This window comes from Bos grunniens, chromosome 10, assembly GCF_055505025.1.
Source record: "Bos grunniens cultivar Pamir isolate PY7600 chromosome 10, Bosgru_T2T1.0, whole genome shotgun sequence".
In the NCBI taxonomy this organism is placed as follows: Eukaryota; Metazoa; Chordata; class Mammalia; order Artiodactyla; family Bovidae; genus Bos; species Bos grunniens.
The window spans coordinates 1,525,924-1,551,679 of NC_141174.1; the positions used below are offsets into that span (position 1 = coordinate 1,525,924).

Genomic DNA, 25,756 nt, shown 5'->3' on the forward strand with positions numbered 1-25,756 from the left:
TGAGCTATCCTTATTTAACCACTCTTTATATCCTTAGTTACCGTTTAATTAGGCAATTGTTTCCTGATCCTCGCCGACGCCGTCCCCGCTTCGAATTCCCTGGATCCACCGGGGCTGGACCCCAGCAGGAAAGTTTCTTAAATTTTTCTCTGAAAGCCTCTGAGTAAGAGGCCATTCCTGGACATGAGGAACAATCGTACCCGTGCCCTCGGCACGGAGAATAGATCCTCGGAACATTCCACAGGAGGAAGCTGACTGCCTCACGTGTTGGTTCAACCCTCCAACACCTACTGCTAATCTGAGAAAAAAGTAAAATGAAACAGTAAAATGAAAAATAAATGAAACAGGAAGTGATTTGGATCAAAAAACAAATAGACAATTGTAACTGGTTATTCCCGCCTCCCAACAAAGTAGAGAAAGATATTAGAGAAAGAGCTTTGACTGCACTATATAATGGTACCCTTCTCAGCAATAATTCAAAATAATTCTCCTTTGTGAAGCTAATTAGAGATATTTATCAGATTCAACAATAGGCCCTTTTCACACTGAAGGTGCATAATTCAAAAGAGGAAGACAGAGAAGAAAAGGAAATAAGGTAATTCCTCATAAATGGTGAGAACAATTGGTAGTTTCCAGAATAATCCATGAGAGGGTGAGGTGGGGCAGGGAGGCATAGTTGGGGTGCCCCAGATAAACAGAACCAATAGGAGACATGATGGATGAGGATAGAGATACAGATGCAGGTGTGTGTGCTAGGCACTCGGTCGCGTCCCTGTGGACTGTAGCCCACCAGGCTCCTCTGTCCTTGGGATTCTTCAGGCAAGAATACTGGAGTGGGTACCTATTCCTGTCTCCAGGGAATCTTCCCTAACCAGGGATCCAAACTGGGTCTCCTGTATTGCAGGCAAATTTTTTTTTTTTAACCATCTGAGCCACCAGGGAAGCTCTATAGATATAAAGAGATTTATTATGAGGAATTGGTTCATGGGACCATGGAGGCTGAGAGATCCCGTGATCTCCCGTCTGCAAGCTGGACATGCAGGAAAGCTGGTGGTGTAGTTCAGAGGCCTGAAAACCAGGCATCTGGTGGCCCAGCCAAGCTGACACATAAAATTAACCGTCACAAAGGAGAGAGAGGAGAGAGAATCCGAAAGAATGGTGCCTGTGTGCTTGTGAGGGCCCACCGGACAGGAACCACGCTGGTGCTCATACAGGAAGGCCCCTAAGGACCTATGTTTTAAGTCAGACCACTAAGAATCCCAGAGCCAGCGATGACCACCAAAGCCATGGCTCCCCTGGAATTCACAGCAGTCTTGGGAGAAGGGAGGGGAGGGCTTTGAACTGACCTTACCCAGCTCTTCGGGGGCAGGGTAACCACCTTAACACCCATTTCAGCATCAGACGCCAATCCTCTGACAAGTTCCAAAATGAAGCAGGGCAAAGGTTAACTGAATTCTGCGTGGAGAGTGCACTCATCATAGCAAATACCCTTGTTCAACAACGCAGGAGATGGCTTTACACACGGACATCACCAAGTGGTCAGTGCCAAAGGCACAAGTTCCATCCTGTGGACGAGGGTCTGAAGTCTGAAGATCTCCTAAGGGTGGGCTGGGCCTTATTCACCTTTCGGCCTCTAATGCCCAGAGCAGCACCTGACCGGGGGTAGAGGCTCAGTCTGTGTTCGCTAAATGAATGGATGATTGAATGAACAGAGCTTTGGCCCTGAAATGCCATAAATACTAGAGCAAAGCCAGTCATTCCCTTAGATTCTCTTTCAGCTTTAGTGACTCACAGTCGGTAATAAAGCTCATTTAGAGGTCTCTTTTAGGAATGTTAGCTGGGAGAGGCAGTGCAGAGCGGCTAGCCAAGTAGGCACAGTGGTAGCTGAAAAAGAGACAGCTGTCAGGATGGCTCTCAAAGAGGAGGGAGGTTGTAACACGTCAAGAACAGAGTCAAAGTAGGTTCCTTTAGGAGCTTACTCTGAGCCAGGCACTTCTGGTCATTTTATAGACATTAAATCTTTTAAGCTGTGCAACTCAGCTGTGAGATTGGCATAATTATTCTGTTTCACTGAAGGGGAAGCTGAAAGCCAGAAGAATTAACAAACTTGCCAGTATTCAAATAGAAATCTGATTTTCCCACTACATGCTACTGAATTGGTTTTGTTTTCTATTTTAATTATTGAATATTTAAAAGCGGTAGATAGCCACCAGGAAGCAATCAAGAGTCAGCCACAGTAAAACACACAATTACTTACTGCGAGCGTCTTAAGTCCGTGTGTTTCCAGGTTTACATCTGAACAAAATTTCAGACATCTTTTTAGGCATTGGAATATGATAAATAAATAGATAGGTAAATAGATGTAGAAATAAAAGCTATTGAAAAAATGGGATAAATCTGTATATGACATTTAGAAAACTAATTACATTTTTACTTGAATTTTGTAGGAAAAATAATTGACAAAGAATAGAAAAGATCATTACATTTCAAATAAATATTTCTCTTTTTTCAAGAGGTATTTGTCAAAAGATCCATGTAAAATTAAGCAACAAAAAGTACTGAGGTTGAAAGAATGACCTCCCTCTCTTCCTTCCTTCCTCCCCCGCCTCCCTCTCTTTTCTCCTTTTTAAACTAGATGTTTCTCTCATAGATTCTTTGTCTTGTCCAATAATATGTTGAATAGAAGTGGCTGAAGTGGGCATTCTTGTCTTGTTCTTGATTTTAGAGTAGAAGTGTTTAGTCATTCATTACCGAGCATGATACGGGCTGTGGGTTTTTCATATTTGGCCTTTATTATGTGGAGCTGTTTCCTTATATTCCGAGTTTGTTGAGTGTTTTTCTTATGAAACGATGTTGCGTTTTGCCACTTTTTCTGCATCGATTCAGATGATGGAGTGTCTCTCCCTTTCCTTCTGCTGATGAGGTGTGTTGCAGTGATTCTTTCCACGTGTTGGATCGTCCTTGCGCTACTGGAATAAATTCTGCTTGGTCATGGTGCATAACCCTTTCAAGATGCTGTTCAATTCAGTTTGCTAGTTTTTTTTTGAGGACTTTCACGTTGGTGTTCATAAGGGATGTCATTCTATAGTTCTCTTGTCCTGCTCTTTTTTAGGTTTTGGTGTCTGAGTGATGCAGTGTCATAGAATGAGTTCAAAGTGTTACCTCTGTTTCAGTTTTTGGAAAGAACTTGAGAGGAATTGGCATTATTTAAAAATGCTTAGTAGATTCCTCTAGGGGGGCCATCTGGTCCGGGGCTTTTCTTTGTTGGGAGGTTTTTGATTATGCATTCAATCTCTATGCAGACCTTCTATTATTTTGTGATTCAGTCTTGGTAAATTGCATGCTTCTAGACAGTTCTACATTTCACGTGGGTTATCCAGTTTGTTATGCCACTGCTCATAGTATTCTCTTATAATCTTATTTCTGTAAAATCAGTAGTAATGCTCTCAGTTTCCTTTTTAAATTTTAGTTATTTGAGTCTTCTCTCATTTCTTCTTAGTCAACCTAGTGAGAGGGTAACAGGCAGGAAGGCCAGGGGTCTCCAAATAGAGGAAATAGCCTGCAAGTGTCAGACATTTTTATCTCTCTTAAGCGGCAGGAGGAAACAAACTAGCAATATTTTTTTCCTTCTGTATACAAATTTAAAGGGAGGTTTCTCTTAAAATACTGTGTTGCCATAATGACACCTGGTTTCACCTGAAGTTAGTTATTCTTGAGCCTAGAGATAATCAATGCCTTTTTCTTATGGAAATGTCCATCTTAAGCTATGCTAATGTACTATGCCTTTACCCCAAACTCTGTCTCCAAGTCGGTTCCACCTCTTGGCCCAGAACCTACTTGACAAACCAGTATGGATATTGTTCCCCTAATCTATGTAAATGAAACTATTTGTATGGTGGTCTGCCCTTCTTCAAGATTCAAGTTAATCATTTTATGGCCCAGGATAAACCATTTATCCCAAAATGCATCTTATGGGTGAGGGGCCTGGTGCCGTTCTGAATTTTAAGATATTCCTTTCTTTCATTAACAGACTGCTAGTGACTATATAACATCCAGCTAAAGACTAGCAGGGGGGTACTCTTTCTGCCCCCTTCTGATGCCTATGTCAGAAGCTTTCTCTATCTCCTTTATACTTCAATAAAACTTTATTACACAAAAGCTCTGAGCGATCAAGCCTCGTCTCTGGCCCCGGATTGAATTCTTGTCCTCCGGGGGCCAAGAATCCTGGTGTATTCGCGTGATTCAACAACAACCTTTCACTAGCTAAATGTTCATCAGTTTTTTTATCTTTTTTGAAGAACACATTCTTGGTTTTGCTTATTTTTTCCTATTGTTTCCTATTATTTCGCTCTGTTATTTCCTTCCTCTGCTAACTTTGAGTTTACTTTGTTCATATTCTAATACCTTGAGGTGCAAAACTAGGTTGTGGGTTTGAGATCTTGCTTCTCTTTAATGTAATCGTTTATAGCCATAAATGTTCCTCTTCTGCTGTGTCTGCCGCTTTCCGAGAGTTTCCGTATGCTGTGCTTTCATTACCGTTTGTCTCAAGATGTTTGCTGATTTCCCTTGTGATTTCTTCTCTGACTTATTGGCTGTATAAGAGTTATTTAATTTACACAGATTTTGGAATTTTCTCCTTCTGCTGTTGCTTTCTACTTTCATTCTGTTGTGATTGGAAAAGACACTCTGTGTTATTTCAGCTTTCTATTAAGACTTATTTTGTGGCCTAACATACGGCGTATCCTGGAGACTGGTCCATGTGCATTTGGAAAAAATGTGTGTTCTGCTCTTGTTTGGTGGAGTGTTCTGTACAAACGTCAGGGTTAACCTGCTCTGTAGCTAACTTAGCGGTCTTATTCCAGCATCCGTCTTTCACCGTGCGTGTACGTACGTATGCATGATGCATCTCTGATCGTCCTTTGAACGATTTTCCATCTCTCATTTTTTCTTTCCTTTTTGTTCCTTCACTGAGTTAAAGATATCTTCTATTTAAAAATCTTTTTTTGCTCACTGTATATTTGAGAATTATTACTTTAACTTTTTGAAAATTGTGGTTTGACATGTGGCTCCAACAAGAAGAGCCCGTTCTGCAGCCACCCTTCAGGAGGCTGGGATGACTGTCTGATCTGACCCTCCTGCTCGTGGTCTTCTCTCGAGGCTGACTGAGGGAACAAACCACCTCTCCCCTGAGCCGCGCTAAAAATTTCAAAACAAATCTTACAGAATATAGCTCAGGGAAAATAAAACACACACAGACACACAGACTTTACATAGCAGTTTATACAGCATAAACTTAGTGCTTCAGGCAAGCCTCTCTTGTAACAACCATGGAGCTACTGAATAACACTCATGAGCAAGCATCATCCCAGAGCCCCGGAGCCAGACGCCCGGGAGAGAGGGGCGGGCAGCACGTGTTGTTCACGGTTCTCGAGAGACGCAAGTGAACAGTGAGAGAAGAGGGTGCCTGCTGAAGGAAAAGGATAGAGAGGGATCTACAGATGGCAGCCTCCACCTTCAGAGGAGGACAGAATCGTCCCTTCCTCAGTCTCAGCTGATCTAGGTAAGAGGCTCTCATCTCGGGGCTCCCCCTCACGGGTCACTTGGAGATGGGAACCACCCTGGCGATTGGAGCAGGGAAAACTGAACACAGAGAGTGGTTGCCTGGGAAAGAGGTCGACTGCGTGAAGGGAGGGGCAGAACCCCGGGGGTGCAGAAAGCAGCCACAGCTGCCCCTTGAGCGGAGGGAAAGTGGCGGGGGTCCCGGACACTCAGAGGAGTGCCGCCCCTCCCTCGGAGCTGAGAGGCATCCTCCCTGAAGCCCGAATGGAGGGCATTTCAGGGCTTAGGAGAGCTTCTGATTTTCTTCTGCTTTAGGCTCTGAGGGATTTAGTGGATGTGATGACGGTTAACTTTATGTCAACTTGGTTTGGGCAAGGTACCCAAATATTTGGTCAAGTGCCAGTCTGGATGTTGCTACGGAGGTATTTTGAGATGAGATGAACAATTAAATTGGTAGACTTTGAGTCAAGCTGGTGATATTTCAAAATGTGGGTGAGCCTCCTCCAATCAGTTGAAGACGTCAACAGGAAAGACTGAGGTCCCTGGAGGAGGAGAGTCTTCGGCCCGGGACTCTCTTTGGACCGGAGCCACACCGTCAGCCCTTTCCAGGCCCAGTGCCAGCCTGGTCTGCAGACTTGGACGAGCCAGCCTCCACATTCGCATGGCCAGCCCCTTAAAACAGATCCCTGTGTCTGCACAACCTGTGGGCTCTGTTTCTCTGCAGAACCCTGGCGAACACACGGGCTGTTGCCTGCCCATCCTCCCCAGATGGTGCCTCTCACTTAGTGTTCTCCTCTGTCCCAGGTCCCCTCTCCAGGAGTGAGAGGCATTGATGCTGGTCGCTACCTTCCATTCCCAGGAGATCAAGTCTAAGCAATGCACGGAGAATGTAAAAGGTCCTTGCAGTTAGTGTAGAACTCCAGAGGACCCAGGATGACCAAGAAGGGAAGGGATTCTAGTAAAGGAAAGAGAAGAGTCAGAGCAGACTCCCCTTCAGTATCAGTATCAGTCAGTTCAGTGGCTCAGTTGTGTCCGACTCTTTGTGACCCCATGAATCTCAGCACGCCAGGCCTCCCTATCCATCCCCAACTCCCGGGGTTCACCCAAACTCATGTGCATTGAGTCGGTGATGCCATCCAGCCATGTCATCCTCTGTCATCCCCTTCTCTTCCTGCCCTCAATCCCTCCCAGCATCAGGGTCTTTTCAAATGAGTCAGCTCTTCCCATTAGGTGGCCAAAATATTGGAGTTTCAGCCTCAGCATCAGTCCTTCCAATGAACACCCAGGACTGATCTCCTTTAGGACAGACTGGTTGGATCTCCTTGCAGTCCAAGGGACTCTCAAGAGTCTTCTCCAACACCACAGTTCAAAAGCATCAATCCTTCAACACTCAGCTTTCTTCACAGTCCAACTCTCAAATCCATAGATGACTACTGGAAAAACCGTAGCCTTGACTAGATGGACCTTTGTTGGCAGAGTAATGTCTCTGCTTTTTAATATGCTGTCTAGGTGGGTCACAGCTATCCTTCCAAGGAGCAAGCATCTTTTAATTTCCTGGCTAGCAGTCACCATCTGACTTTCCGTAGAGGAGGGAAGAAAGAATTTCGGAAAAAGATGAGCAAGCAGGTTCCTCTGCCTTCAAGCTCGCTTCCAATCCCGACCTCCCTGGGCAGGGGAGGTGCTCATCGCCTCAGCTCTGATGCAGACACACCCTGCCTGCCGCCGTGACCCTCCCTCCCCTCCTCGCCTGCCCCGCTTTCAACACGGAGCTCCCCAGTGCGCATGCCCATTCTCCCAGCCCTTGCTTCCAGCCCACTTTTCCACGCAGACCTCCCTGACTTTCTCAGTCTACATGGACTCTCACTTCTCTCTGGTCATCGTGGAAATGTTTCGGATGCTTTGTTTCCAACTCTTGGTTACATAATGTGCTTTCAGTGTGTCCCTGAAGTTAGGGGCTCCCTGAGATTTGCGCTGTACCTTCAAAGCAGCTCACTGGGGCAGGTCTTGAGACGTGCTAAATATTGAGCTGACTTTCAAGGACCCACGAGAAAGCAGCGATGAATGTTTCTAACGCACGTGGAGAAGCAGATGAGGTGGTGCCCATGTTCGCGTATGGGTTAGACAAAGTCAAGAAGGTATCATGGGAGTAGGTGCACCATGCAGGGTTTGATCATCTCAACAGCCATCAGCCCAACCGACCTGAATGCACAATGCTCTGCTGTAATTTACAATCTCGGGTGTTCATGAATCCTTCTCATCAAACGGAGACATGTCCTTTTCTTCCCCCCACCTCACCCTGCCAGGCAGTGGTTCTGAAATATTAATATGCCAAAGGACTGATTTTTATGGGGAGGGTGGATGCATATTAAAATTAAAAATGTAGATTCCTTAGCCCCACCCATAGAGGTTCTGACGGAGAAGGTCTGGGCAGAGTCCTGAAAATCGGCATTAAAAACAACCTCCCTAGGGGACTATGGTGATTTTGAGGAAGGTAGTACATACTGTGGAGAAGGCAATGGCACCCCACTCCAGCACTCTTGCCTGGAAAATCCCATGGACGGAGGAGCCTGGTGGGCTGCAGTCCATGGGGTCGCTGAGAGTCGGGCACGACTGAGCGACTTCACTTTCACTTTTCACTTTCATGCATTGGAGAAGGAAATAGCAACCCACTCCAGTGTTCTTGCCTGGAGAATCCCAGGGACGGAGGACAGCCTGGTGGGCTGCCGTCTATGGGGTCCCACAGAGTCGGACACGACTGAAGCGACTTAGCAGCAGCAGTACATACGGAGGGCTTCCCAGGCTGCGCTAGTGGTAAAGAACCCGCCTGCCAATGCAGGAGATGTAAAAGATGTGGGTTTGATCCCTGGGTCAGGGAGATCCCCTGGAGGAGGGCATGGCAACCCACTCCAGAATTCTTGCCTGGAGAATCTCATGGACAGAGGAGCCATGGGCTGTGGTCCATAGGGTCACAAAGAGCTGGAACCAACTGGAGTGACTTAGCACGCACACATGCACGGATTGGATGCATGGCTCCTGACGGCAGGGAATTCTGGAATGACTTAAATTCCAAGGCCCGCTGCTGGGAAGAGTAAACAAAATTCAATCAGCAAATGCCCAAGGGATACACAAGAAATCTTCTACCAAAGGACAACTATGAGATGATGTATTTTTAAAAACAATTCCCTTGGATACAGGAAAGCATTGCCTTCTGCCTAAATCCAGAAGGCTAAAGCATCACTTGCATCTAGTAACTTTCAGAGAGCATAGATCCCAGAGGAGTTATCCGTGTGCCTGGGAAATTCAAGATGATTAGCAATGGCTCTGAGGTGCAGACGATGCTAATTTCTGGGAGGCACTGGGATCCAGCCACAGGGGCACAGCCTGAGGGGTTGCAGGCTGGGCCCGGAGGAGGGTCTCTTTCCTGTCCTTTATAGCTCAGGCTCAGGAAAGCTTTCTTTATTGGGGAATAAAAATGCCTAGAAAATTTGTTAAAGATTTCTGGCCCTACCCTCAGAGCTTCTGATTCCTTTTCTTAGTTTTTAGTTGAAGGATAATTGCCTCACAGAATTTTGCTGTTTTCTGTCAACCCTCAGCATGACTCAGCCATAGGTTTACATGTGTCCCCTCCCTTTGGAACCCCCCTCCCATCTCCCTCCCCTCCCACCCCTCTAGGTTGGTGCAGAGCCCCTATCTGAGTTCCTAGAGCCACACAGCACACTCCCCTTGACTACTATTTTACATATGGTAGTGTAAGTTTCCGTGTTGCTCTCTCCATGCATCTCATGCTCTCCTCCCCTCTCCCCATGAGAGCTTCTGATTCCTGAAGTCAGGTGTGTGGCCAGAGAATTTTCATTCCCACCCAGTGCCCCGTTTCTGCTGTTGCTGCTGATCTGGGGTGCACACTCACAAAACTACTGCTTTATTTTTTTAATTAATTAATTTTTGGCCTCGTAGCATGTGGGTTCCTAGTTCCCCAACCAGGGATTGAACCCACATCTCCTGTGTTGGAAGGACAGTGTCTTAATCAATGGATTGCCAGGGAAGTCTTACTGCTTTCGAGCAAGGCCAAGACCTGCAAGGACTTGAGAACCAAACTGTAGTCTCAGTTCTCAAGTTGCACTCAAGTCACAGCCCACACCCCGGTGTGACTGGTTGTGTGCAAACTCGAGATAGTCTTGGGTGTTTTCTTTTTAACTTGAGATCATTTTAGACTTACAGTCAAATTGTAAAATAATGCAGAGTTTCCATATACCTTTTATCCAACTTCTTACTTAACATCTTACATAACCATAGAACAATTATCAAAACTAAGACTGTAACATAGGTATAATACTATTAAGTAGACTATAGAATTTACTGAATGTCACCTTGGTTTGTCCACTAACATTTGTTTTATATTCCAGGATCCAATGAAGGATCCCACACGGCATTCAGTCGTCATGCCTCCTTAGGCTTGTCTTTCATTGGCTTGAGACTTTTGAAGAATAGCTGTCAGTAATTGTGTAGAGCATCCCTCAATTTAAGTCTGTGTGTGAGATTAGACTGATGTCATCGGCAAGGATGCCTCAGATGCTACCCCCATCTCAACTCGTCATTTCCGATGTCGGTATGCACGACTGGTAACATTAGCTCTGCTCACTTGATTAAAGTGGTGTCTGCCAGAATTCTCCACTTCAAAGTTACTAAAATTCTCCACCGTAAAGTTCTTTTTGTAATGCCTAAATATTTTGGTAGTTGGTGGAGGTCCTTTGAGACTGCACATACCCTGGTTCTGCTTAAATTTTTACATTACTAGTCCGTAGGTCTCGCCCGCAGCAATTACCACTTTGGGGTTCTAACGATAATTCGCTATTTCACTACTTTTTTCTACTTTCACTAATTAGAATTCTTCTATGCTCTTTATCTCTCATTGTTTTAAAATATTAAAAAACTTTAAAAAACATTTCTTGAAAGGTAGATTTGCTGGCAATGAATTCGCTAGATTTTTGTTTGAGAAAGTATTTGCTTCTCCTCCCCGTTTGAAGGATTTTTGATGGATATAGAATTCTGGATTGACAGGGCTTCTTTTTAAAATTTCAGTGCTTTAAAGATGTCATACTATTTTTTTATTACATGCATGGTTTCTGATGAGATCTAATTCTTATCTTGCGCCTGTGACTGTACCTATTTTTCTAGCTGTCTTCAAGATTCTTTGTCTTTTGTTTTCTGCAGTTTGATTATATGCCTAGATATATCCAGTGTGTGTTTGTGTATTATATGTGTGTTTATACATATCTATACATATATGTATGTATGTAATATGTATGTATGTATGTTATATAAAACTTGGTAGGTGTTCTCTGAGCTTCTTGGATCTTCTTTGTTTCTGTCATTAATTTTGGAAAGCTGTCAGCTATCATTTCTTCTAAAGTATCTTCTGCTCTGTTCTCATTGTCTTCTGGGATAACCCATTTGACATTGTCCCAAAGCTCCCGATGTCATGATTTTCTTTTTCACTCTCATCTCTCTCCATTTTAGTTTGAGCAGTTTCTATCTTCAAGTTCATGGATTCTCTTCTTAGCTGTGGCAGTCGACTAATATAAGTCCGTTGAAGGCACCACTCATCTCTGTTGCTGTGCTTTTTATTTCTAGCATTTCTACTTGATGCTTATACGTTCCATCTCCCTACTGAAATTATCTATCTGATGTTGCCTGATGTCCACCTTTCCCTGTTGAATCTTTAACTTACTAATGATGGTGATTTTAAATTCCCTGCCAGATATTTCTAATATTCGTTTCAGATCGGATAGTTGCTTTGTCCTGGAGAATGTTTTCTTTTTAAATTTTTTTTGCCTGCCTCATCATTTTTTTCTTGAAAGTTGGGCATCTTGTATATGCCAGTAGAGACTGAGGCAGAGCTTTTATGCCTAGATACGAGCATGCCTTTCCTCCTGATGAATGCTTGGTGTGAATGCTTGAATTACTCTATTAGGACTTGGGCTGGCTTTGAGGTTGCCGTTGCTATGGTTACCCTCGGTGCTCCTCAGGCTCGCAGTCCAGAAGCAGTGCCTTGTGTTTAGGATGAAACCTGATTAGCCGGGGCGAGGTCAGTTTGATCTTGAAGTTTAGGTTTTCTCCTTGCACCCTTCTGAGAGAGGGTCTCCGTGCTCGTGTGCTGTTGATACCTGTCACCTGAAGCTTGTGAGCGCAGAGGCGGGGATGTTGGGAGCGTTTCAGACTCACCCTCAGTTTCAGAGAGCCGCCACCTCCCCGGCCGTCAGGGGCACGCTCACCGCAGTCCTCCGGTCCTCCCCCTGCTTGGACTTTTTGGTGCAGCACAGATTCCTGCCTCTCTTCCCAAAACAGCCTGGATGGGAGGGGAGTCTGGGGGAGAATGGACGCATGTACATGTATGGCTGAGGCCCTTTGCTGTCCACCTGAAATGATCACAATATTGTTAATTGGCTATACTCCAATATAAAATAAAAATTTTAAAAATAAAAGAAAGCCCCTAGGGATGGGGACCCAGCTCCACCCACCCCTCACTTCCCCACAGTGCCTCTTGCAGGGCAAAGCCCCCGGGGCAATGGGTTTATGACAGAGGCTCCTAACAAGGGTTTTGCAGTACTCCAGGCTGCCGCCCTTTAATTGTATTACAAAGTAATGGTTGAAGGTCTCTGATTTTTGGAGCCTCAGGAGCCCTAAGTTCAAAGCCTAGGGCTGCTGCTTATCACACTTTGGATCTAGAGCACTCCTGGGATCTTAAAGGAAATACTTGGGTTTGCCAGATGGAAGAAAAGTCAACAGCCTGGACAGGGAGCCGTTGCGGGTTCTGAGGCTGGGTGGATCATGGGCCAAGAGCCCAGACCTCTTCAGAGACCAGGGTGCTTCTCCCGGCTGTTCACCATCAGCCAGAGCGCCCAGACGAGGGGCAATCCCTTCTGGCCTCTGTCTCCTTCTGTCAAAAGCAAGGAGGTTGGATGAGATGGTTCCTAAGGGTCCTCCCAGTCTGATGCTTTCTGCTCAACAGTTCAGTTTCACCAGGCAGGGCTTTTCTGCATTATCCTCTTTATGGGGCCATCTTTCCTCCTCATTTCTGAAAGTGCCATGTGGACATCATTCTTAGCTTATAAAAAACAGCAACTATCGCTTATAAACCCTGCTCTCATGCCCCAAACCTTTTGCATTGATGAAGATCAACAGCCCTCTTTCGTAGCATGGTCTGCTTTAACAATATGCCAAGTAATATCATCAGGCTTGTTACAGTCCCACGAGGCAGGACCCAAGAGGATTAGACAGGAAAAGCCAGGTTTCATTATTCGGTCTAGAATGTTTCTCCAGCCAAGAATCCAAGATGATGTTCACAATCCCTAAAGGTTAATTTCTTATTTCCTTTTTCTGTGAGCGCAGTAAGTACCTGTTTAATGAAGCACTCTACCCCAATATCCTTAATGAGCACTCATGTAAGCTTTGTTAATAAAATAAGGCTTTATTAAAATTTCAATTTTAATAAATAGTCGTTATCTCTGCAATGGGCCCCAAGCCCTGGTAAAAATACAGTGGTCTCTGGGACCGTTCAAAGGAACACGGTAAGCTCCAGTCTTCAGGGGCAAGAGCGGACTCTCCCCATCACCTTGCTGCGGTTTAAAGGCCTGAAGCTGAATTTTATTTTCTTAACCATGCTGAAGTCCACATGCACCTCAGTCAAGCCTCAAGATCTTACAAATAAAAGAACAGAAAAACAAAAACAGAGAAGCAGGCATAAGGAGGAACAGGTGATTTCCGTAGCTGCAGCACCCCAGAAACATCCGCTCGGAAGGCAGCTCAGCAAAAAGAAAGCCCAGTCGCGTTCTGCCTTCGCTGAAAGGCCTCGGAGAGGCTGTGAACTCAGTCGTTCGGACTTCCAGGGGAGAACTCGCATCTTCAGGATCTGTATTTCCAGATGAAGAACGGAACAGCAGGAAATCGAGGCTTAAGTAAGCCGTCTGTCTCTTGGGTTCAAATTCTGGAGCAAGACGAGTCAGGAGACCACGCACTGACTGCTTGTGTGGTTCATTTCTAGAGTGAATTTAGACTTAAAGAAGGATGGAGGTAAGGAGAGAGGCATCGAGGCTTCACGGTCCCGCAGCCCTGGGACGGGGCAGCCTGCTGGAGAAGAAGAGACCTTTCCAGTGGGGCTCCAGGCGGGAAGGAGCAGCTCCAGGAGGCGCCCGGGGGCGCCGCGCTCCTAGCTGCCGGCGCTCGTCTCCGCCAGCCTGCCGTTCATGACGGCGAAGGCGCCCACGCCCCCGGAGAACTCGTCGTCCGCAGGCGGCGTGCTCGCCCGGCGCGGGCGGCCGCTGGCCGCTTCGGACAGCTGCTTCTGGAGGGCGGCCAGGGAGGCCTTGTTGGCCGCCAGCAGGTCCTTCATGGAGACCATCTCGCCCGAGAGGCGCCGCGCGCCCGAGCTGCCGTCCGCCTCCGCGGCCCCGCGGGCCCCGCTGCGCACGCGGCCCGGCCCCACGGCGTTCCTGCGGGGCGGCCCGCCGCGGCCCCGGCCCCGCCGGCAGCCCGCGCCGGCCGCCCGGCCCAGGGCCCAGTTCACCGCCTGCCGGACGAGGATGGACACGACGTTGAACAGCGAGTAGAGGCAGCAGACACCCGAGAGCAGGAGGACGAAGTTGGCCACGCGGTAGAGGCCCTGGCCGTCGTAGCGCGCCTGCTGGCCGCTGACCAGGTCCCCGAAGCCGATGGTGCTGAAGGCCACGAAGCAGAAGTAGAGCGCGTCCAGGTAGCCCCAGCCCTCGGCGGCCGCGTACAGGGCGGCGGCCCCGCAGCACAGCGCCAGGGAGGCGGCGCCCAGCGCCAGCAGCACGACGCGCACGGACGGCTTCCCGGCCGCCGCCGCCCGCCCCGGGCTCCGCGCGCGCCGGCCCGCCCGCCTCCCTGGCCGCCGGGCGCCGCACCACCTCGTGACGTGGGCGATGCCGGTGATCAGGCGCTCCAGGAAGAGGTTGAAGAACAGGAGGGTGCTGGAGCACCCGAGGAGGCCGTAGCCGATCAGGAAGACCTTCCCGCCCACTGTCGCTGGAGTGGCCATCCCAAACCCTGCAGGAGACAGAAATCGGAGGAGAGTGAGGGCCGGCTTGGCCGCGAACGGGGTCAGAGTCTCGGCCTTGATGGCCGGCGGTGGGGCTTCCCTGGTGGCTCAGCTGGTGGAGAATCTGCCTGCAATGCGGGAGACCTGGGTTCCATCCCTGGGTGGAGAAGATCCCCGGGAGCAGGGATAGCCTCCCCACGCCAATATTCTTGGGCTTCCCTGGTGGCTCAGCTGGTAAAGAATCCGCCTGCAATGCGGGAGACCCCGCTTCCATCCCTGAGTCGGGAAGATGCCCTGGAGAAAAGAAAGGCTACCCACTCCAGTATTCTGGCCTGGAGAAGTCCATGGGGTTACAAAGAGTCAGACTTTCACTCCCCTTCACTTCAGGTTTAAGAAAAAGTTAATGAGGGGGCTTCCCTGATAGCTCAGTTGGTATAGAATCCGCCTGCAATGCGGGAGACCTGGGCTCGATGCCTGGGTCGGGAAGATCCCCTGGAGAAGAGAAGGGCTACCCACTCCGGTGTTTTGGCCTGGAGAATCCCAGGGACTGTATAGCCCACGGGGTCACAAAGAGTCGGACACGACTGAGCGACTTTCACTTCAGAGGACCTAAAGAAACAGTTCCCTTAAAAACACTCCGTCCCAGCCTTTCTAGGAATGGGAGGGAGAATTCCCACTTCCTTTTGAAGACATGAAGTGTTGATCAGAGCTGGGCTGCTCAAAGCAGGTATGGTGTGGCACTGCCAATCAGAAAAAGACACCTCTTCCTCCAAGTGGGCTCCAAGCCAGTGACAATGGCCTGGTGGTGAGAACATGGACTGCATTCCAGCCCCCCTCCCAATTCTGCTAGATGTTCTTGTACAGTAGACAACCCGAACAACCAGACTGAACAGACATTATTCAGAGAGATACACAAAGGCTCTATAAAGAAGTCTTACAGAGACTCATGGGAATTCACTTACTCTACAAACACTTATTGGCTGCCATTCCAGGAACTGGGACTAGAATGGCGGGAAAAGGCAGATCTGGTCCCTGCCTTCATGGAGCTCTCATGTAGTAAAGTGTTTATTCTGTGATAGGCGTTGTGCTGGAGAATGTATAGGGTCCTACGGGAAATGCTAAGACGGAAACCGTTCTCAGATTTAGGGTCTGGGAAGTGAAGTCTAAACAGAAAGCTAAAGAAGAATCTGGCAGGCAAGGCAAGGAGGTGCGTGTGTGCGCACACTCGGGTGTGGTGCTGGTGATGCTTCAGACAGAAACAGCACATGCCAGCAGATGTGGAAATCAACATTTTTCTCAAGATTTCCCCATCTTTTAAACAAAATTCTCATGTTCTGGGAGTGCTGAGGGATTGGTGGTTAGAGTTTGATAAAGTCTCTCTTGCCTTTGTCTCTTCCTGTTCACAATTGTGACCTTCTTGACCTTTCTACTCCCACACACAGACATGTAATTAAGAATACCAATTGTAGGACAGTGGACACCACTAAGAAAAAGGAGAAACGAAAGAGGAAGACACTCAGCACTTGCCACTCAGGGGCGCTAAGCTTCAGCCCACCCTGAGGGACACAAATTCCTTCCAAGTAACTGATTCAGTAAACCTAAGGGATCTTATTTGTCTGAGGGGACAGGCATCAAAGTCCTTTTGAAAAAAAAAAACAAACACATCATTTGAAAAGTAAGTCCTCAGCATGCCTCCCTGGGTTCCGTTTTTAAAATTCAAATCAAACCTCGCTGTTTGCATAATCAGGTCCTGTCTCCTAGCTGGGGCCCCATCGCCGGGATCTCTTGGATTCGCCCACAATCCTCTTTCCTGGTAACAGCCTGCTATCGGCAAACAAACGCTTTGCTTTGTTGCTGTGGCTGAGCCGGTGGGGCCCCCAGCGTATCCACCGACGGAGTCAGATCCGACCTGTCCGTGAGCTCCTGAGATTGTAACTGCTGCTCCCTGAGGGGGGGCCAGAGGGCCGCCTTTCCCCAACACCCGGATGCGCACACCGTGTTAATGTTGCAGTTCAGTTCAGTTCAGTCGTTCAGTCGTGTCGACTATTTGCAACCCCATGAATCGCAGCACTCCAGGCCTCCCTGTCCATCACCAGCTCCTGGAGTTTACTCAAACCCATGTCCATTGAGTCGGTGACGCCATCCAATCATCTCATCCATGTTGACCCCTTCTCCTCCTGCCCCCAATCCCTCCCAGCATCAGAGTCTTTTCCAATGAGTCAACTCTTCGCATGAAGTGGCCAAAGTATTGGAGTTTCAGCTTTAGCATCATTCCTTCCAAAGAACACCCAGGGCCGATCTCCTTTAGAATGGACTGGTTGGATCTCCTTGCAGTCCAAGGGACTCTCAAGAGTCTTCTCCAACACCACAGTTCAAAAGCATCAGTTCTTTGGCGCTCAGCTTTCTTCACAGTCCAACTCTCACATCCATACATGACCACTGGAAAAACCATAGCCTTGACTAGACGGACCTTTGTTGGCAAAGTAATGTCTCTGCTTTTTAATATGCTATCTAGGTCAGTCATAACTTTCCTTCCAAGGAGTAAGTGTCTTTTAATTTCATGGCTGCAATCACCATCTGCAGTGATTTTGGAGCCCCAAAAAACAAAGTCTGACACTGTTTCCACTGTTTCCCCATCTATTTTCCATAAAGTGATGGGACAAGATGCCATGATCTTCGTTTTCTGAATGCTGAGCTTTAGGCCAACTTTTTCACTCTCCTCTTTCACTTTCATCAAGAGGCTCTTTAGTTCTTCTTCACTTTCTGCCATAAGGGTGGTGTCAGCTGCATATCTGAGGTTATTGATATTTCTCCCAGCAATCTTGATTCCAGCTTGTGCTTCTTCCAGCCCAGTGTTTCTCATGATGTACTCTGCATAGAAGTTAAATAAGCAGAGTGACAATATACAGCCTTGATGTACTCCTTTTCCTATTTGGAACCAGTCTGTTGTTCCATGTCCAGTCCTAACTGTTGCTTCCTGACCTGCATGTAGGTTTCTCAAGAGGCAGGTCAGGTGGTCTGGTATTCCCATCTCTTTCAGAATTTTCCACAGTTTATTGTGATCCACACAGTCAAAGGCTTTGGCATAGTCAATAAAGCAGAAATAGATGTTTTTCTGGAACTCTCTTGCTTTTCCCATGATCCAGCAGATGTTGGCATTTTGATCTCTGGTTCTCTGCCTTTTCTAAAACCAGCTTGAACATCTGGAAGTTCATGGTTCACATATTGCTGAAGCCTGGCTTGGAGAATTTTGAGCATTACTTTACTAGCGTGTGAGATGACTGCAATTGTGTGGTAGTTTGAGTATTCTTTGGCATTGCCTTTCTTTGGGATTAGAATGAAAACTGACCTTTTCCAGTCCTGCAGCCACTGCTGAGTTTTCCAAATTTGCTGGCATATTGAGTGCAGCACTTTCACAGCATCGTCTTTCAGGATTTGAAATAGCTCAACTGGAATTCCATCACCTCCACTAGCTTTGTTCGTAGTGATTCTTTCTAAGGCCCACTTGACTTCACATTCCAGGATGTCTGGCTCTAGGTGAGTGATCACACCATCATGATTATCTGGGTCATGAAGATCTTTTTTGTACAGTTCTTCTGTGTATTCTTGCCACCTCTTCTTAATATCTTCTGCTTCTGTTAGGCCCATACCATTTCTGTCCTTTATCAAGCCCATCTTTGCATGAAATGTTCCCTTGGTATCTAATTTTCTTGAAGAGATCTCGAGTCTTTCCCATTCTGTTGTTTTCCTCTATTTCTTTGCATTGATCACTGAAGAAGGCTTTCTTATCTCTCCTTGCTATTCTTTGGAACTCTGCATTCAGATGTTTATATCTTTCCTTTTCTCCTTTGCTTTTCACTTCTCTTCTTTTCACAGCTATTTGTAAGGCCTCCCCAGACAGCCATTTTGCTTTTTTGCATTTCTTTTTCTTGGGGATGGTCTTGATCCCTGTCTCCTGTACAGTGTCACGAACCTCAGTCCATAGTTCATTAGGCACTCTATCTATCAGATCTAGTCCCTTAAATCTATTTCTCACTTCCACTGTATAATCATAAGAGGTTTGATTTAGGTCATACCTGAATGGTCTAGTGATTTTCCCTATTTTCTTCAATTTAAGTCTGAATTTGGCAATAAGGAGTTTATGATCTGAGCCACAGTCAGCTCCTGGTCTTGTTTTTGCTGACTGTATAGAGCTTCTCCATCTTTGGCTGCAAGGAATATAATCAATCTGATTTCGGTGTTGACTATCTGGTGATGTCTATGCGTAGAGTCTTCTTTTGTGTTGTTGGAAGAGGGTGTTTGCTATGATCAGTGTGTTCTCTTGGCAAAACTCTATTAGCCTTTGCCCTGCTTCATTCCGTATTCCAAGGCCAAATTTGCCTGTTACCCCAGGTGTTTCTTGACTTCCTACTTTTGCATTCTAGTCCCCTATAATGAAAAGGACATCTTTTGGGGGTGTTAGTTCTAAAAGGTCTTGTAGGTCTTCATAGAACTGTTCAACTTCAGCTTCTTCAGCATTGCTGGTTGGGGCACAGGCTTGGATTACTGTGCTATTGAATGGTTTGCCTTGGAAAGGAATAGAGTTACTATTTAGTTTTCCAATTAAATTCAACTATCCTTTCTCAGCTTGTTAGTCATTCAATTGTATCTGACTCTGTGTGACCCCATGGACTGTAGTCCGCCAGGCTCCTCTGTCCATGGGATTCTCCAGGCAAGAAAACTGGAGTGGGTTGCCATTTCTTTCTACAGGGATCTTCTTGACCCAAGGCTAGAACCCCTGTCTCCTGCACTGCAGGCAGATTCTTTACCGCCTGAGCCACCAGGGAAGTCCTAAACCACATTACAGGACATTAATAGCATGAGCTACTCCTTAGCATATAATTAATTCCTCCAAGAGGCTGGAGGAAGACACCACATCTTAGCTTTTTAGCTGGATGGCATGGAGTGGAAGGAGCAGGATGACCTGGTAAGGAAGGAACAAGGGACTGGGGATAATTCTGCTGGCAGGTATAATTCTGGTCCTTAGTGGTAGAATGTCAGACCATCATCTCTTCTCTGGAACTCTTGTTTTGAAACTTAAAGGTGCTCAGTGACTCTTGGCAGTGTAGGCTTCATTATTAGATATCCTCGTTTGATGTAAGGAAGTTCTGTCTTTGTTGTCTTGTCTTTGTTAGTATCTTTAGTTCTTATCCCCAAGCTCGAGTTGAAATGAGGCGGCTGAAGTAGCGGAGGATTAAGAAAATACTGAGTTTACAGACTGAACTGAGAGCGGTGGTTTTTTCTACCTAGTCCAGGAACACAGCGGGGTTGGCGAAGTGTTGAGTGACTGGTTCCTGATCTAGGGGCGCAGGGGCACCTCCTCCGGCTCAGTGAATTCCTGAAGCCAGTAAAGCTTCTGCATGTCCCTGCATGAAGACGATGTAAAAAGGAAACCTGGAGTCCTTACCCAAGGCTGTAAAGCTAGCAGGGTACTTCGGCTCTCTTCACTGAAACAGAACTGAGGCAACACGCAGGAAAAAGGAGCTGTGTTTATCTGGGGCCATTTATTGACCCAACAACATTCCAGAAACTGGGTAAAGTCACTGAAATGGGCATAGCCCAGAAACAGCAGCAGCTGTATACACAGAGGGGCGAGAGGAAACACTTGCCAATGATCAGAGGAGAACTTACTTGTGTAATGCAGGGTTCAAGAGGGCCGTTTTCTTGTAGTGAATCATCCTTTCTGGGCTGCCCTGGTGTTCCAGGGGCTTCCCTGGGGTCTCAGACAGTAAAGCGTCTGCCCACAATGCGGGAGACCTGGGTTCCATCCCTGGTCGGGAAGACCCCCTGGAGAAGGAAATGGCAACCCACTCCAGGATTCTTGCCTGGAGAGTTCCATGGACAGAGGAGCCTGGTGCTACAGTCCAGGGCTCGCAAAGAGTTGGACACAACCGAGCGGCTTCACTTCCTGATGGTCCAGTAGTTAAGAATCCATCTTGCAATGCAAAGGACACCAGTTCGATCCCTGGCCCAAGAAGATCCCACACGTCACAGGGCGGTAGGGCCCATGTGCCCCAATGACTGGGCCCACACACCACAACCACCAGGGCCCACACACCACAACACCAAAGCCCACACACCACAGCCACCAAAACCCACACACTATAACCACCAAAGCCCACACACCACAGCCACCAAAACCCACACACACCACAACACCAAAGCCCACACACCACAACACCAAAGCCCACACACCACAACACCAAAGCCCACACACCATAACCACCAAAGCCCACACACACAACACCAAAGCCCCCACACCACAGCCACGGGGGCCCACGGGCCCTGAGCCTGAGTTCCACAGCCCGAGACGCCACTGCGGTGAGAAGTCTGCACATGGCAACGAGAGGGATCCCCGACCCACCGTGAGTAGAGAAAACTCTGCATGGCAGTGGGGACCCAGTGCTGCTGACAATATGTTAGTATTGAAAAGCCTTCCTTCCTGACGCAAAGAGGACTCAATGATTCTCCTCTTGGTGAGCAGAGCAAAGGGAGTGAATGTAGCTCCCGACCTGGCGTGCTGCAGTCCACGGGGTTCAAAGAGCCGGACACGGCTGAGCGACTGAACCACGACCAGCAAAGGCAAGAGCAATAACTCACTGCGCGGCTGTCAGCTTCGGGACCTGGCGCCAGGCGCCTGGGCCACACCAGGATGGCCTGGACGGGGTCCTCCTTCTGGGAGCCCGGCATCCAGACTGGGACAGATAAACTGCCTCCACAAATCAAGGCAGGGTGAGGCCAGGGCTGTAGCAAAGCATGATGGTCCTGCCCTGGCTTCAGGGCCCCGGATGCAGCCTTCCTTGGGACAAATGCCCGTGATACATAGGGGGACAGTGCTGAAGGCAGCTGACATGCTTGATAAGCTGATGTTTTTCTAATGAGTGAGACTCCTAGTGATGCTATGACATGTTCCAGAGACTGACAGATTGATTGAGGATTGAAGTACAGCTGTTTTCCAATACTGGGCTATTTCCTTCTGTTCAGCAAAGTGGCTCATCTACACGTATACCCACACCCTCTCCTTGTCAGAGTTGCTTCCCATTCAGGTCACCGCAGGCCGCTGGGTCTCATCCCTGTGCTGTCCAGCAGGCTCCCATTAGCTCTCTATTTTCACATGTGTCACCTCCCACCGTGCTAACCAGGTTTGTTCTCTACATCTGAGACTATTTCTGCTTTGCAAATAACTTCATCTACACTATTTTTCTGGGCTTCCCAGGCTCAGTGGTAAAGAATCCACCTGCCAATGCGAGACACATGGGTTCGATCCCTGGGTGGGAAAGAGCCCCTGGAGTAGAAAATTGCAACTCATTCCAATATTCTTCCCTGGAAAATTCTGTAGACAGTTCATGGGGGTTGCAAAGAGTTGGACATGACTGGCATGCACGCATACCATTTTTTATAGATTCCACAAATAAGTGACGATATATTTTTCTCTTTCTGACTGACTTCAGTCTCTATGACAATCTCTAGGTCCATCCACATCTCTGCAAATGGCATTCCTTTCTCATTCCTTTTTATGGCTGAGTAATACACACCACATCATCTTTATTCCTGTTGATTGTTCCAGGAATTTAAAATCTCCAGATTCTTTCTTGTTTGGCTGGTTTTAAAACATTCAACTTTATGAAAGAAGGGATAATTCATGACTGTTGATTACCTACCGAATTTTCATGATCACTGCCCTCTTTTTAATCAGCAAAAATAACAGAAGACGGTACAAGCAGTGGTGTTCACAGAAGCAACCGGAGACCGCTTCCCGGTGGTTGCAGTTAGAGGTGTTTCCATAGCTCGGACTTCTCTCAGAGCTCAAAAGTGTGTCAGCTAATAAGGCAGGCTTTTTCATAGAAAGTCTCCCCTTTTTTGAGCCCCCTATTACTGGGCATTACGAACGCCTTGGATTGGAAATAATAAGCCTCAGGGTCCTCCTCGGTGGGGAAAAGGGCACAGGCGTTATCAGAAGCATGCTGTCTGCCCGGTTCACTGACTCCTCATCCCCACGCCGCTCCCAGCGGTGAAGCCAAGTTAGACCCGAGGCCTGTCTCGTCTCCAGGCCCGTGACCTCCCACCTGACTGCACGGCCGGGAAAGCCGCCGTCAGTAGTAGACGCGCTGAAAGTAGGCCCCACGGAGGGAAACGAGCCGAGTCTGACGTCCCGTGGTCCACACAGACACCCACCCGAGGGGCTGCCAGACCCACACGGCCGGGGAGCGGCCGACGTCAGACGCTGACGCCGCCGTCCTCACTGACTCAGACGCACAACGCGGAACGTACGTGCCCCTCCCAACACGCGCTGCCGTTCAGTCGGTGTTAAAGGCCTGTTGCGCCCACGCATTTGGTCCCCTCGTGTTTCACACACGCACGACGGTGATTGTCAGAGGGGGTGCTTTCCAGTGTATGCGTCCCTGAGCTTCAGGTCTGAGGTCACGGGGCTTGTGTCCAGCCCCCGAGTCTGGGAGCGCACGGCCCAGCTGACTGGGGGTCGCGGGCACAGTGTGGTCTGGAGGCCGAGGCGGGGCTCACCTGGTGGTCTGCTTCCGTCTGGCCCCCTTGACTACTCCAGATCTGTTTCCGATGTGATTGCAACCTCAGGGTGGCTCCTGATCCTGGGTGTGTCCTTGGGGTCTGGAAGGAAGTGGCAGGCCTGGCCAGGGGCCCGCCACCCCCACAGAACCCCTCACCTGGACCACGAGGACAGAGCAAGACCTGCCGTCTCCTGCCCCTTGAGCACATACTGTCTAAATATTCTCTCAAAAACTTAATTAGGGTGAAAAATCGAAAAGTTTCATGTTATACTTTTCAAGTATACACAAAGCTAGAGAGAACACAACAATAAACTCGTGTTTCCTGGTTTTGGCAGCTGTCAACATCTTGCCAATCATGTTTCTCCTATCCCACCCCACCCCCTTTACTTGCTGGAGCTTTTTAAAGTATTGATAAACCCTAGACAGCATGCCATCTCATCCATTAATAATGATGCATCTGTAACTGACAAGCACCTTATTTTCCCGATGTAACCACTATGTCATTATCACACCTAACTAGATTAACACCAGTTCCGCAACACTAACTAACACCCAGTCCATACTCCAGTCTCTCGAAACTGCGCAGATCACCGGTACGAATCAGGATCCTAACAGTCCACGCAGTATACCTGTTAGGTCTCTTTCCTTTGTTCACAGTCTCCCTTCCCATTTTTCTTTTTTTATGCCACTGAGTTGTTGATCAAATGTGTCCTGTAGACTTTCATCATAATTTTTTCTAGAAACATTTGGGGAAAAATGTGTATTATGAGAGTGCCCTCAGATGCAGTAGCAAATCTCAAACACTGTGCGGAGACCTACAAATGAGCATGCATTGTCTAGAAAGCAATTTGAGAATATGTATCGGACATCTTAAAAATATTTATATCTTTTTATTTATAATTTTTAAGGAATATTCTTCAAAACTATCAGAAATGTGACTAATTATGTACACTGATGTCACCCTGTCTTTACTTTTAACAGTGAAAATCTTTAGCAACCTAAATGGCAGGTAATAGGGCTGCAACCAAGTAAAAGTAGCCGCTAAGATGAAGCTGTTAGAATTACATACACACAACAGAACTAAAACAAGTAATTCTAAAATCTATATGAAACCACAAAAGACCGAGAATCGCCAAAGCAGTCCTGAGGAAAAAGAAAGAAGCAGGCTGCAACATCCTTCCAGACTTCAGACAACACCGCAAAGCTCCAGCGATCAAGCAGAGGGGTCCTTGCACAAAAACAGACCTGTGGACCAGCCGAGCAGAGCAGAACGCCAGACACAAAGCCACCCACCTACGGCCAAGTAATTGTCGGCAAATGAGGCGAGAACACACAATGGGGAAAATACAGCTTCTTCAGCAAGTGGTGCTAGGAAACTCGACAGCCGCGTGTAAACCAGGGAAGCTAGAACATTGTCACACCACACACAAAAGTAAACTCAGAATGGCTTAAGATTTAAATACGAGACACGACACCATAAAGCTCCTAAAAGAGGAAACAGGAAAACATTCTCTGACATAAATCGTAGCAATGTTTTCTTAGGTCTGTCTCCCAAGGCAATAAAAATAAAAGCAAAAATAAACAAATGGGACCTAATCAAATTTACAAGGCTTTGCACAGCAAAGTGAAGTGAAAGTCGCTCAGTCGTGTCCGACTCTTTGAGACCCCATGGACTATAGCGTCCACGGGATTCTCCAGGCCAGAATACTGGAGTGAGTAGCCTTTCCCTTCTCTAGGGGATCTTCCCAACCCAGGGATCGAACCCAGGTCTCCTGTATTTCAGGCAGATTCTAACTGAGCCAAATGAAACGACCATCTACAGACTAAGAGGAAATATCACCAATGATGTGACCAGCAAGGGCTTAGTTTCCAAAATGTACAAACAGCTCATACAATTCAATAATAAAAAAAAATCCAGGTGAAACATGGGCAGAAGAAATAAATGGACATTCTTCCAAAGAAAACATACGGATGGCCAACAGACACACGAGAACAACAGAGGTTCCTCAGGAAACTGAAAACAGCTGGCGCGTGGGCCAGCGGTCCCACTCCTGGGCAAGTATCTGGGCAAACTGTGATCTGAAAAGATGCCCGCACGCCTGTGTTCACGGCAGCGCTGTCCACAGTTCACAGCCAAACGCCCCTCAACAGACGAGTGGATAAAGAAGACGCGGCCTATATAAATAGTGGGAAACCACTCAGCCATCAAGAAGAATGACATAATGCTATCTGCAGCAACACGGATAGATCCAGAGATGGTCATACTAAGTGAAGAGAATCAGGAAGAGAAAGAGAAAGGCAAAGAGCACGCAACACCACTTATATGTGAAACCTGAAACGTGACGCGCACGAGTTTATCTATGAAACAAGCAGACTCATAGGGAATAGACTGCTGGCTGTCAAGGGGAGGGTGTGGGAGGGATGGAGTGAGTGTGGGGTCAGCAGACACCAAGTGGTATATGCAGAGTGCGGCGACAAGAGTCCTGCCGCACAGCACAGGAGACTGCGCAACACCCAACAAGAGCCCTACCGCACAGCACAGGAGACCGCTCAGCACCCAACAAGAGTCCTACCGCAC

General features: G+C 47.5%; 1 protein-coding gene across 1 annotated transcript in view; it reads right to left on the reverse strand.

Moving 5' to 3' along the window:
- Positions 1-9,796: 9,796 nt before the first annotated feature.
- KCNK13 (potassium two pore domain channel subfamily K member 13) overlaps positions 9,797-25,756 on the reverse strand; it is a 109,589-nt gene continuing 93,629 nt past the window's right edge. The window contains exon 2 of the mRNA XM_086319153.1: positions 9,797-14,625. Within this exon, the coding sequence (XP_086175279.1) occupies positions 13,766-14,625 (860 nt within the window). The 3' untranslated portion in view covers positions 9,797-13,765. The remainder of the gene's footprint in view (positions 14,626-25,756) is intronic.